The 25,163-nt window shown below is 38.9% G+C and overlaps 1 protein-coding gene across 27 annotated transcripts in view; it reads right to left on the reverse strand.

Annotated features, from left to right (window-relative positions):
* LOC117424054 (alpha-(1,6)-fucosyltransferase-like) overlaps positions 1–25,163 on the reverse strand; it is a 215,233-nt gene that overhangs the window by 64,709 nt on the left and 125,361 nt on the right. For 24 of the 27 annotated variants that reach the window (XM_034040254.3, XM_058991321.1, XM_034927878.2 and 21 more), the window contains one exon: positions 9,081–9,529. In XM_034040254.3, the coding sequence (XP_033896145.1) occupies positions 9,081–9,283 (203 nt within the window). In that variant the 5' untranslated portion in view covers positions 9,284–9,529. Of the gene's footprint in view, positions 1–9,080; positions 9,530–11,226; positions 11,367–25,163 lie in introns of all 27 variants that reach the window. The other 3 variants (XM_058991318.1, XM_034040118.3, XM_034040099.3) reach the window with 1 other exon arrangement.

A 25,163-nucleotide genomic window follows, 5' to 3' on the forward strand; every position in this document is an offset into this window, starting at 1 on the left:
AGTCTAAAACTAAGTATTTCCAAGCCCGTAAATTAAACATATTCAGTTGTTTATTCCTGGTTTGCTGTTTATTTTGGGAGCTCTACACTGAAATTCACACTGCAAATTAAGAAATCCTATTCAGTGTATTCAACCAAATGAGCAAGATGGGCTGAATGGCCTCCTCTCGTTTGTAAACTTTCTTATGTTCTTATTATCATGGCTGAATCACTAAATTGTGATAATGAATAACCAAGGATCCATCACAGAGTCTCTCTGTTTGTTTAATCCTCCAGGGAATGTGATGATTAAACAATTGGCAAACTAATCTGCTGCATGGTTATTTGGCACCTTTACTGTGAAGAAACATTTTCTGTTATAGCAAAGAACTTTTTAATTTCTAAGGGGAACAACGCTGTTAGTTTGACATCATTTTTTTTTTCTTTATCCACTTTCTGTGTAACCCCCCGGTAACACAGGAAGTGAACTTATAGTGTTGAAGTAATGTTTCAATATAAGCATTACACAATTTTTCACCTATGGGCTTCAGTGCATAAGCTTTCCCTGAAATCTGCCCTAAGCAAATAATGAGAATAACTAATATAAATGTTTTACAGTATTAGTACATATAACACCATTGAGTGTTTTACAGTTATGAATGAACCTATTAGTAGGCTACACATGTACTGAAGTAAAAAATAAGGTCTAGAAAAACAGACCAATAGGGAATACTTGTTTGTTATGCTGTAAAGCCATGCGGAAATCAAACCCTGGCATATACTAAAAATATGAAGGAGATTCTAAATGCACAGGTGCAGTCAGAGATGCTGTTTTAAAGATTCATGATGGGAGTCGTTTTGTTTCCACTGAATAGGCCCCTCCAGCTCAGTACACTGCCAGGAACAGTTTGTCCTGCTTCCCATCATTTACATTCTAATCTACTGGCCAACAAAACCCTGATACCATCAGCAGCCGTGGTAGCGCTTTTTCAGAGGAGCTTTCCGATAGGCTGGCAGCTTTTTAAAGAGTGCAATCTGACGGGATGAGCAGAAACGCTGGACAGATCTGGGATACAGTCCTTTCTTGTTTTGTTTTTTTCTGTACTGTTTGTTTGATTGATCTCAGAAAGCTCTTGAAGTTAAGTCTTTCATTCCGGACACTGCGAATATCCTTATCTAGGAAGCTGTCCAGGAGACTTTTTGCAGAGCTTTTAAATCTTTCCTGGGGCTGAGGCCTTGTATAATTGATTAATTCTATTTGAAGCACAACAGTAGGAAAGGGATTGAGGCAGCCTGCGACATTGCTGTGGGGGACTGGCCTTAGCGCCCGTTTATCAACCATACGCTGCTCTAGGCCATGTAATCGTGTTATAAAACAAAGCAGGAGGTCGGGGAGCCTGAATACAATGTTTATAAGCTCCCAGTTTCAAGCAAGTACTTACAATTTAATAGTGCTCAAATACTAGAACTTTGCTATAGCTTTAAATAAGTGACCTGTATAAGGTACATTACTCCTCTCTAAACTGCAGACCAGTAAATTAACCTCATATATATAATATATAGTAGACCTTGGTGTAGATGTGATAAGTGGTGGTTTCAAAAGTGTGTGTGTGTGTATGGGGGGGGGCAGTTTCTGTAGCTGGGGCATATATTAATATAATTATAAATAAACGTTCATTTCATTCAAATTGGCGTCTTTGCGGTCATGAACTCCCTCTTCGGAGAACAGGAGGGTGTATTTCACAGCCACTCTACGACAATAAGACCCCAGTGTTCAAATAGAAATGTTTTTATAGAACTGAGAACACAGACATCGGAAATGGTATCACGACTGACTCATTTCACAATGAAAAGAAAAAAAAAATAACTTGCAGAAACAGTTCTTTAACAACTGCGCTTTCTCCTGTCCGCTTGAGATCACCCACAATGCAATGCACGCACACTAACACTGCCTCAGCTGATTGGTGTTTCCATTGGGTCCCAGTGGAGACTACCATTCTGACTAGTGATTATAAGAATACATTACTGAAGTTGTAGTACTGCTGCAATGTGAGGGAGCATTTCCACCCGTGTATATTACGCCTATGGATGTGTTACAGCCATCTGAAATGGCTTTGTATCGGATATAAATACATCACTTTAAAGTGATTGTAGCTGACAAAATAATTGGACTAAATCTTACCTGTTTTGCACATCCATTTGCTATATAGGACTGAAATGTGCAGTTTTGAAAGAAACATGTTATAGCAAATATGCATTGTCATTTTAAACATGATATCTGGCACTGCATGAGGTTAAAGAAAGCGTTCCGTTTCCTTGCCCTATTCTTAGGAAATCGGTTATACTTCCACTTCCTGGGACAATTTCTCCGTCAAAGCATGTTACTGGTTGAAAGCATGTCAGTCAATAGAGGAAGCAGCTGGTTGGTTAAAGACAGGAAAGAAGTCACTGAAGGGGTGGGGACAACTTCACCCTAAAGGTGAAATAAAACATGAAGTGCAACACGATCTGAAAACATAGCAAACAGAGATTTCTTTAACTTTTTAGTACGAGGTATGTTTTAAAAAAAAACCAAAAAACATAATATATAACAAAAGGTATGGAATTATTTTCTTAGCTACAATGCTGTTTAATTATTCTTGTTTAACTTAAAATACAGACTAAGACGCTGTAATTAATTTCCATCCCACTCAAAGTTCTCTTAGGGTAGATATCAGCTTGAATCGGATATCACCCTATTTTTTCCATTTATGTATTCATTGTATATCATGGTCCTTCATTTGTTCGGTTCTTACATTTATATCATTAAATATGTTTTATCTCTGTATTATGGTCGTGGGTCATTTTGTGGTTTCTTCCAGACGCAGAGGCAGACAGTCCCGGCATTCTGTTTTAAACATCAATACAAAACTGGTATTCTGAACTTCTTTAGAACCCAATTCAAAGCCTTTCAGTAGAACTTCAAAAGAACTGAGCACAAATAGTGACAAGAAGCTGACTTTAATTGATGAGCAAAACAAGCATTAAAACACAAATGAAGTGCTGAAACAACAACTATGTCTCTGTTACAGTGTGAAACTGCATGTACTGTACAGTGCTGTTCATTACTGTAATTTAATGTCATTTCAATACAGTTTAAACAGGACCTTACTGACAGTGGTAGCCACAGACCTGGGGCAGTGCAGCAATGCCAAAATGTCACAATGTTGCTATCCTGTTTTCCTGACCAGCTTTGAACCAGCTACCACTGTACAGGGATACAGTCTCACTGTACAGCCTGTGATGTTAACTGGAGCCTGTTCCCATTGGTTCCCATTTCAGTGTGGTGAGAAGAAACTGTGGGTGATGTTAATATGAGTGATATCAAACACATATACCAAACCTGAAGGTTTAGAACATCCACCATATGTACTGTAATGTCTATGGAAAGCAGGTTCAAATTGAGATGAATGGTTCCCTACATATAACAATCACAAGAAATCGTTTGGGGCCTTATTAACCCTCATAAGGACATGTCAGAAAACTGACTTCCCTGGTAACCTGGAGTCCAACCGGACCCAGCAATAAAACAACATATAACTAATAACTGGAGTAAATGAATGAATGAAAATATATGAACACCTTATTTTGCTGTTCCTTTACTTCTAGCCATTGTTTGGTATAATGTGTTGTTTATGCTACGCAAAATGGATAAGACGCCCAATGTGCACAGCTGTCTCCTAGCAAGTGAAGGCACCGCTGTATTCTGGACGCTGTCATTTATTCTAGGAACATGTCATCCAGGCAAGTGAGCTATCATTGGAAAGCCCCACGCCTCTTTCATTTCCATTTTCGAGTTACAGGCACTTGAACACTCCTACCGATTTGCTGCGCGTCACAGCACTGGAGCACTGAATGAGGGGGTGGTAGAAAGTACGCATACGGACATGCCTGACTTCAACGGAAAGCGCAAAGCCTGCGCTTTTAAATGACGTTGAAAATAGAACGTAATCTGTTGAAGCGACTGACTAATAGGCAACAAACGAAACTTAGGAGCTGACTTGTGTCACATGATTCAAGCCTTAGTTTCGGTTTGCTGTAGTTTAGTTTAGGAACGTCTGCTCAGAACATACGATACATCATTGGAAAGCTCTAATTCTGTACTTTCAAACAAGCGTTTCAACCAGGAAGCTAGCTATTACGGTGCCTGAGAAATTCATGCGAGAAAGTTGGGCCTGCCAATACACTACGCCTGGGGTCCATACAGACCCAAACCTAAAACAATTTGGGAAATTCAACCAGGCTACCTGGACTAGAATTACCCTTTGCATAGTTTAACAGGATGGGTGCCTGACAACTACCTAAAAGGAAACAAACATCAAGTCACTAGATCAACATAATAACTGATGCTAAAGCACTATGGGGTCCAAATGGACCCCAGGTTACCTTTACTGGGTATTATGGGGGATAAGCACCTAAGCACCTACATTCTAAATAAATCTACAAACATCTACATTCTTTGTGTGCTGAAACACTCTTGCAATAAATGTATCGGCAACATTTCATGAAAAGAAAGACTTGAGGCTGGATAAGATTGAAGTTTTCTGTAGTCATGGAGCACTGAACTATTGGCATTCTTTTCTACTGCCAGTACTCTCGAATTTAAGACAGGAACAACTTAACAAGCAATAGAATGCGTTTCTCTTCACACAGATTATAATAGAGAAGTGGGAATGACCCATTTGGCTTCCTAATGAATGGAGAACCTCGCCGTCCTTGCATTCTCTGGGTTTCTGTTGTGTTTTTTAGTCAATGTAAGTGTCCTCTGTATTAATGCAAATATATTAGTAGGTTTTCTGCTCTGTACTCTTCATCAGTGAAAGTAAAAAAACACTAGACCTATCTTTATAGCTAGGTCGCTTGTCTGTGCCAAACAAGACACAACATATAACTGGTCTAAACAACTCTACCAGTACAACAATTGCCAGAGGTTAAAACAATATGTCAATGAAACAGTGTATTTGACTGAACAACTCATTCACTTTTATTAAACCTTGGTTTTAAAATCTGTCTTGTGTTTTATTAAAGCACCATCATTTAGCATTTTATGATTTGCCCAATAGCTTCAGAAGTCCTTAAAAATGATGCATACTCATAACAATGGTACATATACATAACCATTCATAGTAACGTCTCTGATGTGGCAGCAGTGTGGAGTAGTGGTTTGGGCTCTGGGCTCTTGACCAGCGGGTCGTGGGTTCAATCCCAAGTGGGGGACACTGCTGCTGTACTCTTGAGCAAGGTACTTTACATAGATTGCTCCAGTAAAAACCCAACTGTATAAATGGGTAATTGTATGTTAAAATAATGTGTAAAATATAATGTAATTGTATGTAAAAATAATGTGATATCTTGTAAGTTGCTCTGGATAAGGGCGTCTGCTAAGAAAGAAATAATAATAATAATAATAATAATAATGTGTTCACACCTCAACACATTCCAAACAAAAAAAACTCTACATACACAAAGTTGTAATAAATAATCCATTGTCTCCACTCCAAAAACACAGACTGAGAAGCTGTATTGAAAGACGAGCCTCAGGCCTGAAAGTTATACACTGCTGTCCAGAAACGAATAAAGTTAAAGCGATTGTACAATATGTTTCATCTATACACCTTAACTCCAGTCTATATGTGTATTTCCAGTGATTTGATAACATTTACAGGAAGAACCTACAGCTTTTTACCATTAAAAATGGTTACACCCTTCTGTAAATATATAAAACTATATGTACAACTTATTGGGTCACTAAACTTGCTGTCAATTCCTGATTGCATCTTCCATTGAGCCTCTATACAGAGTCCTGTACAGGTTCTGAGGTCTAGAGAGATTGTGTACCAGTGGGGAAGGTTAGGGAAATGGTACCATTTGACCCAAGTTCTGTGTAAAGAATGTCAATTCAATGCATAGAACAATGGCCCTCTCAGTAATGTGGTTTGTCTACAGTTGTCTAAAGCAATTATTATTACAAGCACAATGATGCACTATATTTTTAGTATTGAAAAAACAAACAGGGTATTATTGTGATACAAACAAAGCATCCCTTGGGATATGGGATCTTCTAAACATGATGTAAAATTATTATTATTATTAATTAGTAATTTAGCAGACGCTTTTATCCAAAGTGACTTACTGAGACGAGAGAGTTAACTATGCATCACAACTGTCACTTACAATAGGACCTCAGTTTTACGTCTCATCCGAATGATGGAGCACATGGAGGTTAAGTTACTTGCTCAGGGTCACACACAGTGAGTCAGTGGCTGAGCTGGGATTGAATTGTGAACCTCCTGGTAACAAGCCCCTTTCTTTAACCACTGGACCACAAAGCTGTTTCAGTATTTCAGTGAAACATGTAGTGAAACTTTATTTAGGGAATCATAGAATACAACTGTGTTCCAAACATTAAGACAACTAAAAACGTACTCTGTATAGCAGAATAAAATCACATGGCATCAATATGGCTGAAATATCAAGGTTAAGGTCATTAAAATCTTTAGAATCCAGTGTTTATTATACCTACTTAGAGAATCATAGAATACAGTTGGGTACTGAGTATGAAGCCAGTATGACAAAGCCTAGGTCTTTATCATCTTAAAACTTCATGAACACGATATGGAAACCATGCTAGCTCACAGGTCAAAGTGAAGGGTACCGTTAGGTTTCTCAACCATTGAACATATGGAGTCATCACCTGAAATGGTTTATAAGGTACTGGCAGCTGACAATTTCCAAAAATCAGGTTACAGGAATAGTTTATAATTAAGGTACCGATCGTCACAGCAATGCAATCCATTTGCCATAATGTTTGGTACAATCTCCACTGTGTACACACTTGAACAAAATGTTATTCTTACATGTTATAGAAAGGATATTTAGAACACCCTCTGTTTGTAACATTTCAATATCCAAACGTTTTTGACGAATTGTAAGACACAACAGAATGAAGCTTTTAGTAATGTGCCAGTTGTCGTTTTATTCCACGTTCTTCCATCTGGTTGTGCTTTATATTTTTATTGCGATTTGTATTCCAGTAATTAGCCATTAAAGCCCGACTGTGCTGGTGTGTGGGTAAAGCTGTAATTTAAAAGGAAAAAGGTAGAGTGAAGCCTTTTCTGTGTGTGCTGTTCTGTTTGTTTTTTGTTACAGGTAAACAGCTTAGCTGTCCTGTCTTTTAGTTTAGGTTCCTGTTTTGTTTAGTTAGTGCTAAAAAAAGAGCTAGGTGTTTGTTTTGTTTATTTTGTTTTTGTATTTTCATTAAAAATAGCGCAACCGCGCTTTCAAAAATCCATTTCTGTGTGTTGGGTCAGTGTTTTTAAAGGGGCAATGAACCGCGGTGAGGGCGATTCTTTCACTATATATATATATATGTATATATATACACACACACACACACACACACACATGCAGACTTAGGACTGATGGTAGGATGCAATTCTTACACAGAGTGGTGAAGGTAGAATGGGATGGGTTATCTATCGATGTTGTTGATACTGAATCATTCAGATCCTTTGAGACCTGACTTGACAGTGTTTACTCAGGGACCCCTTGACACAGTTTTGAGATCAATCAGCTACAAGAAACTGAAAGAGCTTCTATGGGCTGGATAGCCTGCTCTCATTCAATAATACATTTTCTTGAAGCCATAAGTATCCCTTTTCAAGTATTACCTGAAAAGCTTGTACTGTGCTTCACTACTTTTAACCAGTTAACTACAAAACACGCGAAGCTAGTTGTGAATTAAAAATAAACACAAAGGCCAATATCCAATTCCACTAACTCACTTCTGGAGATTATACTTTGATGCATATTGTAATTGTAATTATCATGTTTCTGGAACCAATAAAAGAACATAAGAACATAAGAAAGTTTACAAACGAGAGGAGGCCATTCAGCCCATCCTGCTCGTTTGGTTGTTAGTAGCTTATTGATCCCAGAAACTGTAAAGTTTTAACATTAATTCCCTTGATTTAAATTCAACACTTCTCACAATATATCTGAGTATCTTGTTGGCCTTTTTTATAGCTTCCCCACATTGTCTAGATGAAGACATTTCTGAGTCAACATAAACTCCTAGGTCTTTTTCATAGATTCCTTCTTCAATTTCAGTATCTCCCATATGATATTTATAATGCACATTTTTATTGTCTGCGTGCCTCAGTTTCATTTGTGTACACAGTGACTTCCCTTAAATCCACAGCTCTTCAAATAATTAACATGCCAGGTGTACTGGAGTACAAAGGTTTCTCCTGCCATCTACTCTGAGAACTAAGACAAGGCTGTAACAAAATTCACTGACATTTGTGAGTATTCAGGACTTTCAGCCGTTGGGTTTGCCTGCATAGTTTCAAGATAAGAAACAGAATGCCCTGCGATAAAGAAAATGCCCAATGAACTTGCGCTTTGAGAGAAGCTTGGAAACGAGATTCCGGAATTTGTACGATTTTAAAACGTATGTGTGGGTCTGAGGTTCATTCTGCCCATACACTATTCCAATCCAAAAGTCAGTTCAGCCGGTTAGACTGGTACACAGGAGTGCCGTAAGCAATCAAAATGGAGTCAGACAGCATCAGTCATGTGGGCCCACATGACTGGGCCCAATCACATTAGGTCTGTCACGCCACTTACAAAAGGACTGCATTGTAATCAATTTGAATTCTTTAAAAGACCCCTGCAACTAGCTGCAATATTTAAATCAGCGTCAGTTTAGTTGACTAAAGAAGTGTGGGGTTTTATCATGTACTCTTATGGTCCTGGTACCTTTAGAAATACTGCATTGCATTTCTTTCAGTATTTCTGAATTTAGCACTGTTGAGTGTTTAATAGTTATAGATCAGGGGTGGCCAGCCCTGGTTCTGGAGAACAGCAGGGTCTTCTGGTTTTTGTTCCACCGGAGCTCTTATTACATTTTTTAAACAAGTTATTTTCTTAATTGCTCAACACTAACATTTTTTCCAGGTCTTTAGCCATTGCTGATTTAAAGACACCCAAAAAAACTGCAGAATTGTGGCTCTCCAGGATCAGGGTTGGCCACCCCTGTTATAGATGGTACTGGCACACTACCTTAAAGACTCGGCCATCCTCCGCAGGTCCTCGTTCTGCTGTTTTAAGCGCTCCAGCTTGGCCAGGATTTTGGAGAGCTCTCGGCTGGAGCGGTCAGGGTGGTCATTGTCTCTGACCAGGTGTCCTCCGATGTAGAAGAGCAGGGTGCCCCAGGCCAAGAGGATGAGCATAATCCACCGCCAGGAGCCGGTCCATGGCCGCATCTTCAAGTCTCTTAGTTTATTCACAAAGCTCCCAATGATGCCTTCACAGCAGGACACCGCGCATCTTTAAGTGCTCCGAGTGTGAGTGAGGGGACCTCGCAGTCTGCCTGCCTGCCTTCCTTACACCTGTCCCTCCTCACCACATAGTCTCGAAGCCCGTAACTCTTTCAAGCTCCTTTCCGCTCCTGCCACAATTTGAATTTTCTACTCCCGAGAAGAAGCAGGACGTTCACTTATTCCAGGATTCTAAAAAGAAAGGAAGATAATTAGTTGGATTATTTATGTAATTTATAGAGAAGGCTGTTTCAGTCTGTTACAATGCATAGATGTAAATGCCGGCTTTCAAAGCCTTCAACGTAGCTATTGCCAAAACAAGGGAGGCTTACGATAAGCAGCCTTGAGAAAACCTGCTGCAGATTGGAGAAAGATGAGATGGTAAGAGAAACAAAGCAATATGATATAGGGTAGAGTGTCAATTGTTATCTGATTGGCTGCAAGACAATCAAGTTTGTTCCAGAGATAGCAGTATACTAGTTTTTATAGGTTTGACAGATATTATAGTAACAGAGAGTTTATATGGCCAGGGGCTTGTTCTGTGCAGAAACAAAGCTTTTCAGAGATACTGTGCAGGTTCATTCGCTGAGCTTTTTGAGATATACTACATAGTCTTGTGGGTAGGTGCAAGATTTATTAGCAACACTAAAGTCATGGGTTTGAAGCCTGGATCTGTCACTGCTACAGACTCACTAGGAGATCCTGTGTGAAAGTCACTTGATTGCCATGTGCTTCAACCCCATCCAGCTGTAGAAATGGTTAGGTTGGGCTATCTTGGGTAAATCATTTATAATCGAACAAGCAACAGAAGAATTATATCTGCACTGAAGCCTACCAAAGAAATGTTAAAGCAAGTAATACATCACAATGGTATTATCAGCAAAGATGGTTAGCTATGTAAATGTTTTTCAAACTGCTGATCTCCACATTGTGGCGTGCTGATAATCAAGAGTTTACATATACATAAAACATTTACCGCAGTGCCAAATGTGCACAATTTTTGAAGAACAAACTGCAAATGTTACAGAAATAGCATGATAATCTGGTTTAAAAAACAATCCCTATATGCAAACTGAATAATATGTAAAAAAATAATTTCAAAATGTAGGACTTGGTATTGTCTGTTTGTGCACCCCTGGTCTACAATTCAAGTTATAAAAAATGCAAATGCATTAACTGCTGCAAACCAGGATGTGCATACAAGTTAAATATTAACTTAAATAAGCACTTCTGATACTTCCATATAAAATACACTGCAACAGAGTTCATACAAAAATATCCCTCAGAAATACACTGGACCTCACATTCCAGTTTTAATAAAACACTTTCTTTAATAAATGATAACTCTATTGTGGGATAATCCAGGTGTTTTAAAAACAAACAGTCTGATTTCATTAAAAAATTGACTCCATGCGGGTTTCAAATCATGACTTTGTTAATAAGGTAAGGCAAAGGCGATGCGGACTTGTGGACTTAATAAACAGAAAAAGTGAAAAAAAAAAAAAATTCTTCCTCTAAACCTCACCCCCAAAATGAACTCCCAGTGGGATGTCAGGATAACCCTATTACCATGTTAACCAAGTCCTGACTCCTGCACTGTCTGGTAATTGCAAACAAACAATGCATAGCACATAGCTTTCCACAGTGGCATACAGCATCTGTACTTTAGTAGAAAACTAAATCAAATAACGGCATGTAGAACAGAAAATTCCACTCGATGTCAGTACAGCCCCCCCCCCCCCCCAGAATTCTCCCTGCTTAGTTCTTGCGATTGGCACTGACTGATAGAAGGGATCAACTTGAAGACTTCCTAATAGCGCAAAGGTGCCACACTTTCAAAACAAACTGAAGCACTTGTCTAGATATTAATTGCAGTTTCTGTTTCCTACCTGCCAGTTTTATGGTTCAGAGCTTCCTGCAGCGTAGAGTGTTTACTGATGCAATTATCCTGTGAGGCTCAGAACCTACTGGGAGTTCAGTCCTTGAAGAAATTAGGTATGGCAGATCCGAGGCGAAGGACTCATTAATGCTATAAAAATGAGGGGAAAGAAAATAAACTGCTCCACCACACCTCTGACTAATTGTTGCATGTAATCAGGCTTGGAAAGGGACAGCTGTACCAGGCGACTGCAGGAATACAGCACACAACAGCCTTCTGATACGCATTCAAACAAACAATTGTAAAAGCAAAGCTTATCAGCAATCCTGTAACAAGAGAGTACAAGTTTGCTTATCTGTAATACAGTAATATATAAATAGCTACCAGGAAATTAACAATAGTGTCTGCTACACACTATACTCACACATATAGACACTATACTGTATATACACAAGTACCTGCCTGCTGTCAGGTGAGTTTTGGTCCAACGTGGACAGCACTGATTCTACATTTTTCAAGAAGGATATGTATTTATTTGCAGTTGAAAATTAGCCAGTACTTTTAAAGGAATAATTCATGCAGTCTTGGATACAGAATCACCTACAAATGGAATGCCATTGGGAAAGCAACACTTTAGTGATACAGTATAGCATTCTTCTAGCCCCCTCCCGGAGCACTTCACAATCCCAAAAAAAAAAAAAAAACAGTTTAAGCATCGACAAATAAAGACAAATATAATTATTAGATTTTTATCAGCTATAGAAACCTTAATTCATAAGCAATTAGCTAAGTATTAGAAAAATAATTTTCATACAAGTGGGCCTTCACGCAAGGTTTTAAAGTTTGGGGCCGGAGTACAGTCCCAATGGTTAAGAGCATAAAAAAAGAATAGGCCTGTTCACATTTTGACCCTAGGGAGCTGCAACCATGAGAAATACAAAGTGCAGTTAGAGGCATAAGGTGACAGCAAATCACACATATACAGCGAGGAAAGGCTATTCAGAGCCAGGCAAAAACAAACACGTATTGTGGCAGGGCGAGAGCCGAGTCACAGGGTTGTATATGTGGGAAGGTGATCATGGGTGGTCATTTTGGTGGTAGAGGTAAGTGGTGAGTGTTTTGTTCTGTGTTCTGTCTTGTGTTTGTTTATTGCACTCACAGTACTGTGTCTCTGACTGTTCCTGTTCTGACGTCACCCACAAGCTTATGTGTGACATATGGTGTCGGTGTTTGGGATAACAGCGCCTCCACAGATGCAGGCCAGGAATAGTACTGCGGGGGATATTTATTTATTTTTTTTAATATTGTGTGTGTGTGTTTTTGAAAGAAAAAGCCAAAATGGAAAGCAGAGGAACGGCCAGTCCCAAAGCCTGAAGGACGAAGCAGAGTTTTGGTGCCTCGCCTCTACCAAACCCGGGCACACCACCATGCGCTGCTCCTTCAGGCACCTGCCCAAAAGAGGGACGGGGGAAGCAGGGAGGTGAACCATCTGACCCGGCCGTGGGACCCCATCCTGTGGGTACAAGGGGAGTACTCCACTGCAGAGCAGGAGGATGAAGAGTGGTGCACCTACTGCTGTCGATATGGGCATGAAGAGGAAAGCTGCCCGGGGGTTGACGGGGACACAGACGAGGAGGGGGACGAGCCCGGAGTCCAGTTATGTCCAGCGCCAAAAAGGGGGTAGTCCTGCTGTCTCCACTGCCACCATTGAGACGGCAGATATACCCCGCACCCAGCAGGAGAGCCGCTGGGAAGCCTACCTCCGCCTTCTCGAGGTCTCGAGTTGGTGCCCTGCCTGCGGGGAGTGTGGGCACTTCCCAGACAACTGCCCCCCTCCCAGGAATGGAGGATGAACCACTGCCGGCGGGCGATTGGGATGCCTACATCGCCTTATTGAGGTCTCGAGCTGGTGCCCACCTTGTCATTATTGCTGCTGCCTCCACCGCCAGGGGCAGAGTACCTGCTGCTCCCACCTCCACCGCCAGAGGGAGATCACAGGGTGAAAAACAGACATGAGGGGAGGGGGGTTGTGTTTTAAGGGGGGAGGTGGCCAATGGCGGTGGCCATATGTGCTGTGCACATAGGGGGGAGATATGTGGCAGTGTGGCGAGAGGCCTGCTGAGGCACGGGGTTGTATATGTGGGAAGTATTGGGTGACAGGGATGGAGTTAAGATCCTCCCTGCAAACACACGTGGGAATATGGCTGGAGCCGTCAACTGAATAAATGTTTAAATAATTAATTAAGGCTCCAGCCACAGGTTTATAAATAAGGTGATCACGGGTGGTGAAATGGTTATTGTGTTGAAGGTAATGATGGTGATAGAGGTATGTGGCGAGTGTTTCTCGTGTTCTGTGCTGCGCCGTTTGTCCTGTGTTATTTATTCCTTGAGTGTTTTGTATAGTTCTTTTGTTTTGGCCCTTGCGCCGGTTATTTTGTTAATGTGCATGCTCTGTGTTCTGTCTAGTGTTTGTTTATTTTTATTATTTATTATAAATCTGTGCATCAGCTCTGCGCTCACAGGACTGTGTCTCTGTCTCTTCTTGTTCTGACATCACCCACAAGCCTCTCCGTGACATGTATAATCAACCCTAAAATGCACTAGCAACCAATAATATGTCCACAAATCTTAAACGTCAAAACTCCTGCAGCCGGAATATGTACAAGTAAGGACAACACTTTTGAAGGAATTCCGACATATAAGGGCTTACAGTGATCTATCCTGGAGGAAACAAATGCAGCAAAAAGGTAGGGTCAAGTTCAACTCTGTTTCTTAGTTTCCAGTTTGGTTGCTTTAACCTCTTTTCATTTCAAGACAGTCAAGGCATTTTCACAAGTTTAGTTTTCTCCTAAAAGCTAAAACAATATGATGATGAAGTTATACAAATTCAAACTGCGGCTTGTTCATTAAGCATTCTGCCTTTTAGAAATCGATCTCTAGCCCTGGTGCTCTGAAGCCTAAATGAAATGTTCTTTCAATTTGAGATTAGGTAACCGGAAGGTAAGAAAGCAAAATGCGGAGCCATGAAGCACAGAAATAATGTGGAAGTGAAAGAAGTGTTTTGGATACAATTATAAAACTTCTACAGAGACAATGTACAGCAGAGCCACTTGAGGACTAAACAGCATCATTAAAGTAACATTATTAGTCACAGACAGAGACAGAGAGAGAGCACATAGATTAGTGGAGGGAAAATTGATCTATATTTTGTTCCAAAATGATACTCTACATACATTATCATTACGTCAAGTACAGAACATAAAGGTAATGCAGTACAAGCTATTTAGTTCTGTAAGAAGTGTTTGCATATAGTGCAGAATGTTGCAATATGCAGCACAATACAGTTTTTTAAAATGTTTTAAGAACTGTTCATTTGCATATTCAGCTATGGCCAAAAGTTTTGCATCACCTAGAATTTTAGGATCGATACATAATTTTAAAAAAAAAATAAAAATAACTATAAGAATAGATATTTTATTTAACATCATGTAATCAAAGAAACTACACAATGATGTCGCAAAAGTCTACCAGAAGCTATAATAGTATTAGTAGTACAGTATTTTCAGATTTTTAAATGTCACATTTTTCAACTTTTTGTCAGTTTTTCATTAAGTATATGGGAAACTACAAAGCGGTATGCAATTCAATATGTTAACATAACATTATTCAGCAGGTTTCATTTGACTTGAAGCAAAATTAGTTCATTCTATAGGGTGACGCAAAACTGCTGGCCATAGCTGTAGATAAAAAAAACAAAACAATACTTAGAACTGTTTATAATAATAATAATAATAATAATAATAATAATAATAATAATAATAATAATAATAATAATAATAATAGCTGTAGTGTGGTGAGGGTACAGTCCCTGCAGATTTTGCCTCCCTAGCCTGCAGGAGCACCAGAGCCAATGCAACATTCCCTGTGGGATCCCCACTGAAAATCTGCAATTTAGCACAGCCAGTACCCAAACCTGCACTCCCCTGACTGCATGACTGCACTTTCACCACTGAGCCACTTGGGAGTACGTTTTTACTGTAGGTATTTAACATACCAAACAAATTGCTATGCATTGTCCGTGGTAATAACAATGGAGTTAAAATGACTAAAGTAGATTAAAAATTCAAATCAATGTGGTATGTGGGATTTTATCAATACCAAAACTGGTGCTATTGCCCACCACAAACTGAAACAGGGAAGGTGGAGTTGCCACATCACTGTTAAGTGCAACACCGAGTTGACGGATTATTATTATTATTATTATTATTATTATTATTTATTTCTTAGCAGACGCCCTTATCCAGGGCGACTTACAATTGTTACAAGATATCACATTATTTTTACATACAATTACCCATTTATACAGTTGGGTTTTTACTGGAGCAATCTAGGTAAAGTACCTTGCTCAAGGGTACAGCAGCAGTGTCCCCACCTAGGATTGAACCCACGACCCTCCGGTCCAGAGTCCAGAGCCCTAACCACTACTCCACACTGCTGCCCGTTATTCAGTAAAATATGTCATGCAAATGAGTGAGGGTTCTAAATGGGTTCAAATGGGCAATAAATACATAAAGTCATTCTGATAGTATGTATCCGTCCCCAACAAGTATTGGGATTCCATTGTGTTGGATGGCTTGAAGCAGTGACTTCCACAGAGCCTGAATCGGGTAGGCATGAAGCACAGATGGTGGTGTGTATACTGCCCTATAATAAACAGAAGAAAAACTAAACCCCTTAACGTAGTGTGAAATATGCAATTGAATGATGAAATGAGATTATATTTAAAAGTCCCACAAACTCTGCCCTACTAAAATGTCCGATTGGTTTAGCTCACTTGGAAGTAGCCGATGATTCAGTGAACAGCTTTGGATGAGGATATTTGGGCAGCAGTGTGGAGTAGTGGTTAGGGCTCTGAACTCCTGACCGGAGGGTCATGTGTTCAATCCCAGGTGGGGGACACTGCTGCTGCATCCTTGAGCAAGGTACTTTACCTAGATTGCTCCAGTAAAAACCCAACTGTATAAATGGGTAATTGTATAATGTGTACAAAATAATGTAATTGTATGTAAAAAATAATGTGATATCTTGTAACAATTGTAAGTCGCCCTGGATGGTGTCTGCTAAGAAATAAATAATAAAACAACCACATTGAAAGTAATGGGAGTAATGGGGGTCTTGGCGATCGGGGATAAAAACGTCCCTGCTGTGGACTGTGCTGACTATTCAAAGCCTCCCAGTTACTGTATTGACACCTTCAACACATGATTCTGAGGACATGTTTTAACACTGGGGTGATGGCCTCAAGGTTCTTGGTCCAAACCCCGGACTGTCTCAAGGTCTGAACCCAGTTAAGCAGCTTCGCCTCAGAGCAGCTGCACAAACCAGTCGGAAAATCAGCAGATCAAAATGACGTCCAGATTAACATTCATTTGATTTATTTAGAAAACGTATTCAAATTCCAGAAAATGCTGCAACAGTTAAATAATTGCGCAATATACAAATAAATATACGATAGACACCAGAGAAACTCATCAGAATTAATTATAAATTATGATACCCTTCTGAACACAGAGAGCTGCATTCCTACTCTGGGTTTTGGTCTAATAAGCATCTCAAAGGAATTACAGGCTGTACAGCTGGGTATATTCCATTATTATTATTATTATTATTATTATTATTATTATTATTATTATTATTATTATTATTATTATTATTATTAACCTTTAGAAACACAGAGAGGCAGCAAACACAAGATATAAACCAGACTGATCCAAGTAATTTGTTGAAACTATTCCACCGCAATAAGTGACAATAAATCAAATAGTGCTACAACAGACTCTGCGGCCAACAAGCAAAATTCCATTTGTCATTTGTCTTGAATGTCATTTAAGCAGTCCATTATTTAATACCAACCCTCCATATGTCAAAGGCATGCAGGCTGTCAGAGGGTGTATGAACTCCTAATAGCCGTCATGCCCTCTCCTGGCCCTGATCACTCCCTGCAAAAGTATTACAGTGTGGACACCTGGCTCTAATCCACATCTAGCCAGCAGTATGCTCCCTGATACCACCAGACACAGGGGGACTGTCTGGCAGGCCTCATTCACTCGGGGCCTCCGTGATCTGCTTTATTATCCAAACCTCGATTTCAGGCTTTCTAAACGCTAATGCAATTTTGCAGAAGGGCTGATATTTTCAACGCTGTAATTTACTTCTTATAAATTGAAAAAATACATAGATTTGTTTTTAAAAGCAACAAAAAAAATACAATATAGAAAACCTGACATTCCATTTGCTGGACCGGTAACCAAAGCTTTAAAATACCTTACAATACTTGTATCTGAGCTCTTTTGTTTTGAAGAAAATATTTTGCTTCTTCAGTTGCTACTTTACAATTAATCCCGATAGACAGATATTTTAAGAGCTGCTGCATCCTGATACTTTTGGTCACATGGTCTGATTGCAGCTACACCATAGGAGTGATTTGTTGAACTGCCTCACAGGAAGTGATTGGATACCATCATTGATATATGTACATAATCAATCAGATCGCTCCGCTGTCATAGGTTATGTCCCAATAAACCATTGCTTTTGATCAGTAGAAAATACAAGCAAAAACACACAATATCTTCAATAGGACAAAAACAAGGGGGCAGTCAGGCTGCTAAAGCTAATAAGAGGTAGGGGAATGGATTCGTTAGCACTCCATTAAAGGCTGCATGTCTGTGGTCCATGTGCCATTTGATGGAGCTGTTGAAGACAGTTAGTTATCATGTTGTTATGGGAATTATCAGCAGAGGTGTTAACAAGTGAAATCGTAAAACATGATCATGTAAATGAAATCTGAGAATGACTGGGGTTATGTTAATGAAATGCCAAGATAATCATTTAAACTATTTTTTTTAACATGTTTTCTTGAATATAAGCAAAAAAAAAAAACATTTCATAAATAAATAAAGTGCAATTACTTCCAATAACGTCTGTAGAATTAAAAAGGGATACAACCAATTTTTCTCCTCTGTTTTCCCCTCTCTCCTCCCCCCTCCACATTAGTAATACATTAATCAATCTGGAAATGGTCACATTCTACACGACAGTTTTATATCTGCGTTGTGGACAGACAATCTGTTAATAATGAATTTGCTACCGACCACGCATTCTCACGAGATGTCTGACAGAGACGAGCTGCTAACATCTCCTCTGCCACATTTAAACTAAACAATATAACATCACCTGTTCCAAATAAACACACAATACATTAATAACATAACAAATCATTTTAAACACACCCCAAAATAATACATTCTTCAGCAGGGCTTTATTCTACCCCCGGTTTACATGCAGGGCTCTGCCCTGCCACAGGTCGTAATATAAAAATGTGATAACATGAAGTTAAACACTCAAAGCACATTACTCAGACTCAATCACATTATACAGTATACAATTATCCAATCTGTCTGCAAAAAGGTCAATACATTACTTAAATTATTTCAAGTTAGTCTGTTTTGATTTATTAAATAGAATACAGTTCAATATTCATGAAATTATTCTATAGAATGATTGCTTTTGTTTTTTAAACAACAGTGCCGAGCCCTGAACACTTAATGAATACTATTATTTAATCAATAAAAACTGACTTGGCCAGCAGGATCTGTGTAGCTCGATGAAGAGAAACATCCCCTCTCCCTAACCCACAGGAGAACCAGAGTCATGCTCCCTGTGGAATCACCAGTGAAGACCAGCAACTTCACACAGCCAGAAACCTGCTGAGACCCCTGTGCTCGCAAATTGTTTTATTCGAAATTCACACCCTCATTGTTTAAATCAAGGAAGTAACCTTGCTGTGTTCCTTGCTGCATTACACATGATTTGTTCAGCATGCACATGAGGGTTACATTTCAGTTACTGTACAATACATTCTGGTATGTCAGTGTAGCAGGGCAGAGCCCTGCCTGTAAATAATATTGTTATGTGGTGATTTGGTGGTGGCTGGCAGGGATGGGGTTAATTTCCTATCCCTGCCAAAATACATGTGAGAATGTGGCTGGAGCTAATTGAATCATTGATAATTAGGCTCCAGCCACATGCTATAAAAAGGGGAAAATCCTTTGTTTGGTGGAGGTGTTTTGGGTGAGTGTTTGTTTGGTCTCTGTGTATATTTTTGGGGAAAAAAAAGAAGTGTAGTGAAGGCTAATGCCCAGCCTACCTTTTTTGTATTTTGTTTAAACCTTTTGTTTTGGCCCTTGCGTCAGTTATTTTGTGATTTGTTTTATTGTGAACGTTCTGTTTTGTTTAACTGTTTTATTTTTGCTCTGTGAGCAGTGTTTTGTGCAACTTTTTGATTTCTTTTTGTTTATTAAACTGCGCAGAAGCGCGTTAACTGCAGTTCCTTGTCTCTGAGTCTCTTGGCCTGCCGAATACCATCTGGGCCCACGACGCTACCCTGTCACAGTCAGCTACATGGACAAGAGATTACACAAAACCCTGCACCTGCAAGCACAACAAAGCTGCGGCCCTCACATGCGAAACGACCTATTAAGTGACTGGTCTTTGGTTTTTACATGACTAAGGTAACCGACATTAATAAGCTAATGTTTACTGAAATTAAGTTCATTAAAATCCATTTATTTGATTTACTGTAGGTCCTGAGTTAAAGTTGCAGAAAAAGAAACTCAGATTATTTTTTAAAGAAGATAAAATGCTTTTACAGATTTTAATATACAATGGCTGTAAGGCCACTTCAGTAAAAAGGCCATCTCACACTTAAGGCCACTTTTTCTCAGTCCTGATTTGCTCCTATCGACATCTATATATATATATATAAAAAGCCACCCCGTGTTCAGTAATAAAGCCACCACCAGCAATCCCAAAGGCATCAAGAGACTGTTAAATGAGCTCTCTAATGAGACCAAGATGACTGTAAACTACCAAACCCTCTGAAAACATGGACGCAGCATGATATAACTCATTTGATTTATATTTTTGATTGGGACTATTCAAAATGATACCCGTAAATTATAGCACTTTGCACAGAAATAAACTAAAATAAATAACATCTTAGTAAAATGTGTTCACAAGTGTTTCGACAATGTACTTCAGTGAGGCCACCCCTCCATTAAGACACCATTTTGCTTGTTTCTTGACTGGCCTTATTAGCAAGGTTTCACTGTCCCCAGTTCTGTTTTGGTGATTTGAAAGTGGTGAATTTCTTTTGATAGATCTAAGGACATGTACATGTGGGGCTCAAAGGGACTAGCCTCTGCTGAAACGAGTCATCTATATTTTACAAGCTTGCTTTTCCAACGGAGTGAATGCATTACAGCTTATCTCCATTTGTTCTGTGCTTTCATTCTCACAAGTACAAACTGTTCTTTCAGGTCTGGGAGTGAAGGTGCACTGCTGACGGGGCTGATAAAAGCACTCTGTCCTTCCTTCAACTAAAGGAATAGGAAGATGTGTCAATGAGGTGTCTCGCCCTGCCACAAAGGAGCTTCATGATAATAACACTCCATATATAAAACATATTCCCTTTTGATAAATACTATAAATTAGAGGCTCTGTGTGGTTTTACCCTCCTGAGGTTTGATCTACATGGATAGCATGTTTACAAACTTCTTGTAACACATGTCCAGCGTTCGATGAAATTCAGGCCAAGCTGCAGTGGTTCTCACTGGTGTAATGCCCTTGATTATTGAAGTGAGCAGTCCAAAGCCTTGTTCAAATTAATACTGCATAACAGTACTTCTGGCTATTTAAAATGTTATAAAACAAACAGATATGGTTTAATTGGACTACTTATATGCCATATGTTATATATATATATATATATATATATATATATATATATATATATATATACTGCTGTGCAAAAAGTCTTAGACATGTTGCATTTTTCTATAATTTACTCAAAGCCTCCACTGGTGTTTTCTACTAAAAACATTGAGTGAAATAGCTCACATCATTTGATTTTCAAGGTGTGGTATCCGACGCATAATCAACAAGTACAGAGAAACATCATCTGTAATTGACAAACTCAGGACTGGAAGACCCAAAAAGCTGTCTAACAAGGATGAGCAATACTTGAAGATATTATCCTTAAGGAATAGAAAGAAGATAAGCATTGAATTGACAACAGTACTGGCAGAAGGCACAGGTGTCGCTGTCCATCAAATATATATATATAAAACCTGAAATAGCAATTTAGACAACAGCTAATAACAGATACCAGGCTACATATAGCAGTGTGGAGTAGTGGTTAGGGCTCTGGACTCTTGACTGGAGGGTCGTGGGTTCAATCCCAGCTGGGGGACGACACTGCTGCTGTACCCTTGAGCAAGGTACTTTACCTAGATTATTCCAGTAAAAACCCAACTATATAAATGGGTAATTGTATGTAAAAATAATGTGTAAAAAAAAAAAATGTAATTGTATGTAAAAATAATGTGATATCTTGTAACAATTGTAAGTTGCCCTGGATAATCGTGTCTGCTAAGAAATATATATATATATATATATATATATATATATATATATATATATATATATAATTTGTGGGGCAGTGAGGGCTGATAAGTATGTCAGTCTGAGGCTGACAAGATCTATGTTCCCCTGTTAAGGTGAAAAACTTGTAGTTCATGATAGGCGTCATGTGGCTGGGGAAACTACATTTCCCAGAAGCCTTTAGGGCTGATGGTATTCAACCAGAAAAGGGAAAAACACCTGTCTAATTGGGTAGATAGGGTGTTAATTGACTGAGTGTTTGCAATTATCTGTCCTATATAAACTGTCCTTTTGTTCTTAGTGTAAGAAGGGAGGTGGCAGGAGTGTTGAATGTGGAGAACGTAAGTACAGAGGGATTAAAATAATTGATAAACTGGATTTGAGACAGGGAAACAGCTTAGCTGTCCTGTGTGAGTTAGGGACTTCAATACAGTGAAGTTAGTATCTTCAAGTGAAGATAGGCTTTTGGTTTGTTCTGTTTGTAAAAAGGGTTTATAGTATTTTGGTTCAAATATTTATTCTGTTCCTGTGTTTTGTTTTATTTTGTGAGAATAAAAGTGCGCCAAGGCGCTGAACGATAACTCTGTCTGTGGGTGTTTGGGTCAGTCTTGACTGCCCGCCACGCTACCACAAAATATATATATATATATATATATATATATATATATAGGTGTAGCCTGGTATCTGTTATTAGCTGTTGTCTAAATTGCTATTTCAGGTTTTTTTTTTTTTTACTCCATCTTATTCTTATGATTCTGCATGACACACAACCCTGAGCAATTTCTGTAACAAGACCAATATAAAAATGGCTATTAGTTGTGTGCAGTGCTAATATTGCCAGTGCCAATATGAGGTGAGAAACCTTGGTTAGCCTTCCTTTAAGATCTGGTTACATCATTTAATAAAAAGACTTGATAAGGTATGTTATGTACTAATCCAATATGATTTAAAACAATGTAGCCACTTGAATGATCAACACCATTTAAGGACTGGCTGTAGCAGTATTAATCTAATCTTACTTTAATGAACAGCCATTTTATATTGTCATGGTTTGTAATAATGATAAAAGACCCCTGCAGAACTCTGTCTTATATAATATAACTATTACAGTTCTATTACTAAACCCCTGCAGAACTCTGTCTTATATAACTATTACAGTTCTATTACTAAACCACTGCAGAACTCTGTCTTATATAACTATTACAGTTCTATTACCAAACCCCTGCAGAACTCTGTCTTATATAATATAACTATTACAGTTTTATTACTAAACCCCTGCAGAACTCTGTCTTATATAATATAACTATTACAGTTCTATTACTGAACCCCTGCAGAACTCTGTCTTATATAATATAACTATTACAGTTCCATTACTAAACCACTATTCGCTGTCCTCCAAAAAGTAAAAGGCAATGATGCATTCGAACATAAACCAAGAGAAGCACGCATACTGAAGCAATCTCTTTGGGTATCTGAGTCAGCTGTAAATATTAAAATCAGTGAGGGATTACGATAATGAATCTTTTAAAAATAAATCTAGCAAATCATTTGAGGATTGTAACTAATAGGTTTTTGGACTTGACAAGCAAATTAAGGCTAATAATATTATTATTTTGTTCAAAAGGATATTTTTGGAGCTTTTTAATTAGTCGTTTGTTTTAAAGCGAGGCATTTATTTGTGCATTAAAAAAAACCAAAAAACGGCTATGTGGTCTCCCTCACAGCGAATGATGAATCTCTTTCAAAGCGAGAAATCAAACACGCCAGTTGAAACAACTGATCTAAGAAAAACATTTATTTAGTAAAACACACTCGTTCTGAAACACACCACATGTCTACATTAACAACATAACCAGGTTTATTTTAATGATCTAAAAAAGTGGTGGATCAAATTATATTAACGAGTAAGCAGATTCAAAAATAATTTTGGTCGGTTTTTCCTGTGTGATTTTTACTACAATTACTCAAATACTTTAAAAGGCTGTAAGGTCCTGTGGTTAAAGAAAAGGGCTTATAACCAGGGCTCACTGTGTGACCTTGAGCAAGTCACTTAACCTCCTTGTGCTCCGTCTTTCAGGTGAGACGCTATAAGCGACTCTGCAGCTGATGCATAGTTCACACATCCCAGTCTCTAAGTCGCCTTGGATAAAGGCGCCTGCTAAATAAACAAATAATAATAATATTTCTTTTTGGAAAGTCTGTATTAACGTGCCTGAGTTCAGGAGCTGCTCTTCACTCGTAGTTCCCTGCTATAGACATACAGTGGGAGCTGAAAGTGCAGACCGCTGTAAAGGCAAGTCAGCAGTGAGGATGTGCAGCACAGCTGAGGTTGAGATCATCCAGCTTTGGTGCATTCAAATCCAATGGCAGAATGAGCGGCTGTTTCAGACTGTTCTAAATAACAATGTATTTCTAAGCAGAGACAAAGCTTCATCTACGGAAAGTCATTCTCTGAATTCAGTTGTTCAGTTTAGGTTTAAACAGACATTATTTTACTCCATGAACGTTCGTAGAGTGCTGTGATTATTTCACTCAGCTCGTAAGTTCAACCATCCTCCTTCGTGGAATAACTGTAGTACTCTATGAAAGCTGGTGTATCCTCTATGTCTCTGGTTGACAATGGCAGGCAGGGTTTTCAGGTCAGGATTGATGTGCTGTCTCTCCCTCTCAGAGCTGTGAGGGTGTTCAAGTTGTATCCTCTATGTGTCTGCTTGAGAGGCTCAGGACTGAATAGCAGGCAGGGGGTGTTCAGGTCAGGACTGAGGTGCTGTCTCTCTCTCAGCAACATTATTTCTCACCTTTTTGAAAAACTACATTAAACAACTCCTTGTAAATCTCTAGTTCTCTTAGCAAAGCCGTGTCACAAAGCCGTCATCTCAGCAGGGAGACAGCCTTCTCTGTGTGCAAGGGGAAAGATTGCTGTGCACTTTCATTGCAACCGTTCCCGAGTCAAAGCCATTCTTTAGAAGCCAGCTGCTAAGAAAATGATGCAGGTCCTCTGTATTGATAGCACAGGACTCATTATTTAGAGTCTGCAAGATTATTTGCACTGTTTGAAGCCATGTAGTTTAGAGCGCTCCTTTGTTTTTAAGTGCCCAGAGAATTTGAAATATGAAACAAAATTTTTGGGAATGAATCATTTGGGAAGATTTGCCTTCGCCAAAGAGTGGCGTTACTTTGAAGTCTTGTTTTAAATGGACCAGAAAGAGGGATCCAAAGGGATTCACAGTGATTGTACAAGGACAGGGTTACATTTTCATTATCAAAGTGTCTTTAATCTCAGGGAGGCACAAAGAGGGTCATTTTGTAATCCAGAAGGAACATATAAGAGTGAATAATGATCTCACTCAGCTTACTGCATCGCAGAAACATTACCAATGTACTAATGTACCTTTCCTTCCTACATTATCTTCAATGGAATGCATTAGTGCCCAGAGGAAGAATATT

Source organism: Acipenser ruthenus, chromosome 18, assembly GCF_902713425.1.
Source record: "Acipenser ruthenus chromosome 18, fAciRut3.2 maternal haplotype, whole genome shotgun sequence".
Classification (NCBI taxonomy): Eukaryota; Metazoa; Chordata; class Actinopteri; order Acipenseriformes; family Acipenseridae; genus Acipenser; species Acipenser ruthenus.